We start from the raw sequence: 3,882 nt of genomic DNA, 5'->3' as shown, positions 1-3,882 counted from the left end.
ATCGGAGCTGCTGAGTTCACCCTAAGCATACACAACGCAGAGGATGGGAGCTATGAAACTAGATGGAAAGTGGATGGTTGATGGGGGACTGGATGTTCCCGCAGTGCCGACATATCCCACGGATTTCATGTTCGTGCTCATCAGATAAAAAGAGGTGGGGCTGGGTCTACTTTAGAGTAGTTATCCATTTTAGCATCTCTATGTAGTAACATAACCAGGTGTTAGGCATCTCCTGGAATAAAGCAATATTCTGTTTACATTTTAAAAGATACAACCCAATTGGCCCTTCAGGAATACTGTCTACTTTACACAGGGGAATACAGGGGACATGTGTGCTGCAGAAAGGGGCAATGCAGGGACCTCAACCATGAGGCAAATTGAGAAGATGAGGAGTGCACAGAAAATAATGACCTGCTTTCTATTCTATGCGACAATGGGAAAGGTGAAAGAGGGCGACTTTGGATATATATGCTAAGCTACAAAGAATTAAGAACAAAATTATATTCAGCCAGGTAGTGGTGGAGCAGGCTTTTAATCCTAGCACTCAGGAAGCAGAGGCAGGCAGATTTCTGAGTTTGAGGTCAGCCTGGTCTACAGAGCAAATTCTAGGACAGCCAGAGCTACACAGAGAAACCCTGTCTCAAAAGCAAGAAACAAAACAAAACAACAAAAAAGGAGAAGGAGGAAAGGAAAAGGAGGAGGAGGAGGAAGAGGAGGAAGAGGAAGAGAGAGAGAGAGAGAGAGAGAGAGAGAGAGAGAGAGAATAATTAAATGTAACAGTGATCCTTGGTTGGCTCCTATTTGAACAAACAGCCAAAAAGACATTTTGGAAACAGTTCGAGATAGTTGAATATGAATTGAGTTCTAAATGACAATATTGTAGGAAAATGTCCCTATTTCTTAGAGAAGTATATTGAAATATTTATGAGAAATTTCATAATGTCTATCATAAATATTAAAAAAGAACAAACACACCCCAAATGCCAATAACTGTGAAGTATAGATGAGTGTTGTTTCCCACCAGACCATTTTGCCCTAATTTAATTTATTATTCTCCCCCCCCATGTGTGTGTGTGTGTGTGTGTGTGTGTGTGTGTGTGTGTGTGTGTGTAGGAGGACGTGCCACTGCACTCATGCAGAGGTCAGAAGGCAACATAATAGAGTTGATTTTCTCCTATCTTTATATGGATTCAAACAATCAAACTCAGGTCATTGGGTTCGGATAGTGAATGTCTTTACCTGCTGAGCAGGCCATCTCACAAGACCCATATTGTGTTAAAAACAAAACAAAAAGAACAACTAGACAGCAAAAAGGCAATGTAATTAATCCGAACCTTAGAAAGCTCACTTTGTAGCTCACTGGATAAATAAGAGTATTAAAAAGCCACCGAGGAAATCACTGTGATAAGGCTTGAGGAAATGGTCTAACCAGAGCAGTTGGTAGGGGGGGAGGGGTGGTCTGATGTGATGTGTACCTTATGTAGAAATCATAAGACCGTTGATAAGCTTGAGACAGGAAGCTAAGGGACACTCAGAGCTAACAACAAATGGTAATACTCACAGCGGTGCCGCTGGAGAAGCAGTGCATCTGATGTTCTGTAGCAAGCAGGATACTACAGGAGGTGACAATGGACTATTTCAAATTAGCTGACAGAGAAGATTGAGTGTTCCCAACACAAAGAAATTATACGTGTCTGAAGTGATAGATATGCCAGGTATGTGGATCTGATCATTACACATTGTGTGCATCCGTGTACATTGGTGTACAATTGCTATGTACCAACTGAAAGAAAAACAAACACTGGAGAAGAAAACAGTCTCGAGAGGCAGCTAAGTAGACTGCAAGAAGAAAAGAAGTTAACGCTTAGGAGTGTTTACGATGTGGCGGTCCAGGTCTTGCTGCAGTGTCTAGTTACATAAATTCTCACCGCCACCTTGTAGGGCAGATGCTTTCTTGCCCCTTCAGACAAGAGTACGCAACTAACTCAAGGCTATCCCAGCGAGAGTGCCTAGCCATCTCTGATTTTCGGGATGACGCCAGTAGTGGTAATGGAGTTCCTGTTCTGGTCTCTTAAGCTTCTTGTATCACGGTTTATATTCCCTGGCTCACGTATCTTTCCTGTTCCCAATAGAACTTGAGTCCTTCTTACCAAACCTGAGCCAGGGTGGCAGAGGCAGTGGACCTGAAGAATACAGGTCAGGAGTGGGTGGACCCAGTGGGAATTCTAGGGAGGAACCTACTATTTGGTGGAGGAGGCTTAGGTTGAGTAGCTCCCCGGCTGAGAGGGGGCTCTTACGCCAGTATGACGCAAATAGGCCTAAGAGCCGGGGGTGGAGATGTCGTCATTGCACGCCTGCAGTTGGCCGGGTCGCCTCAAGAGGGGCAAGTAGACCCCGCCTTGGAGGTGGGTGGGGAGTGGCAGACTCCGCCTAGGCTCCTGGGTTGACTCCCACCAACGTCGCTGAGACTCTGGCCGGAGAGCGAGAGCTCAGAGCCGGGAAGGATGAGGCGCCCGCGGCGGCCCGGAGGTCCCGCGGGCTGCGGGGGCTCCGAGGGTTCCGGGGGCCTTCGGCTGCTGGTCTGCCTGCTGTTGTTGAGCGGCCGCCCCGGGGGCTGCAGCGCCATCAGTGCCCACGGTCAGGAGGAAACTTGATTGGGGGGGGGGGCGTCGCGAAAGCAAGAAGCTTATGTAGGATAAATGTTGGGGGGGGAGTTACGGGGTGAGGAAGATGAGAGGAGATGAAGTGAGACGTTGGGAGACGGAGGTGAGGAAAGGGGCGTAGGCCGGGAGGTGGAGCCGAGATTCGCAGGCGGGACCTGGAAAAGTGGGCTCCAGGGAAGACTAGGTTCAGGAGGAGGGGTGGGGGTGCGCGCGAGTCGAGGGATTTATGGGGACTACAGGACTGTAGGAGAAGCCAGAGGCATCGAGGTAGAGACCCGAGATGAAGAATCGGAAGCCGAGAAGGAGAATTGGCGACCACCAGCGGCAGGAGCCTCTCCCCAGTCACCCAGTCCCAGCTTCCCTGGAGGATTGGTTAGAGACAGAGAGCAGGGTTATCTTCTAAGTCTAGAGAGGCCTTTTGCTGAGAGTTGGTCGCCTATAAGAAGGGGGATACGCGGGGGAGGGAGCGGAAGAGGAGTAAAAGGGGAGGGTCCTCTCCTTGTCCCCCTCCCCACAGCTGGGCCTGGTGCTGACTCACATCTAAGCGGACATAGTCAGCGCTGACTCATGGGCCCGGGATGGGGGTGGGAAGGTGGCGCGTGGGGGAAGGGGCGCAGCCTCTCCATCTGGCTCCCTCTTTCCCTACCCTGGCTTGGAGGCCAGTGCACGGTACTTCCTGTGAGGCTGAGAGTTAACAAGACAGAGCGAAAGAAAGAGCTCCTGTAGCCACTCCTTGTGTCCTGCCACCCTTCCCTTGGTAAACCTCTTCTTTCCCGACGTGGCCTTAACTCCTAGCTCCAGCACCACGGACAGCATCACCAACTCGGGGGGTGCCTGGGACAGGCTGCCTCAGAATCAAGCACCTACACACCTTCCCTACTACGCGGGGAGGGGGGGGTGCTGGAGTTTCCGCCTCTAGTTCCAAGCCACTGCGATTAGGATGTTTTGAAAGATTTGGGGAGCTACTGTTTCCTCCCATGTTCCAAGTCCCACCTTGGCAATTTGAGACTTTTAAAGACTGAAACTCCAAAGCTAGACCCCATACTTCCTCAAGAATTCTAGGCCTTGGGGTTGGAGAGATGGCTCAGTTAGTGGGGTGCTTGTCATTCAAGCATGAGACCTGAATTTGGATCTTCAGCGCCCCTATAAATCCATGCATAGTGACGATGACTAACCCCCGTGCTGGGACAGTGAGACAGTCAAATCCCTTGGGTGTGCT

At 49.8% G+C, this 3,882-nt stretch overlaps 1 protein-coding gene across 4 annotated transcripts in view; it reads left to right on the top strand.

Annotated features, from left to right (window-relative positions):
• The first annotated feature begins 2,356 nt into the window (after positions 1 to 2,356).
• Ptprn (protein tyrosine phosphatase, receptor type, N) overlaps positions 2,357 to 3,882 on the top strand; it is a 15,282-nt gene continuing 13,756 nt past the window's right edge. For 2 of the 4 annotated variants that reach the window (XM_087564414.1, XM_087564413.1), the window contains exon 1: positions 2,357 to 2,405. Coding sequence is in view for 2 of the 4 variants with exons in the window: in NM_053881.2 (NP_446333.2) it covers positions 2,505 to 2,637 (133 nt within the window). In the remaining 2 variants the exon portion in view is untranslated. 4 annotated transcript variants of the gene reach the window in all.

The sequence above is a fragment of the Rattus norvegicus genome, chromosome 9 (genome assembly GCF_021556685.1).
Source record: "Rattus norvegicus strain SHRSP/BbbUtx chromosome 9, alternate assembly SHRSP_T2T, whole genome shotgun sequence".
NCBI lineage: Eukaryota > Metazoa > Chordata > Mammalia > Rodentia > Muridae > Rattus > Rattus norvegicus.
This window is presented reverse-complemented; position numbering and strand designations above follow the sequence as displayed.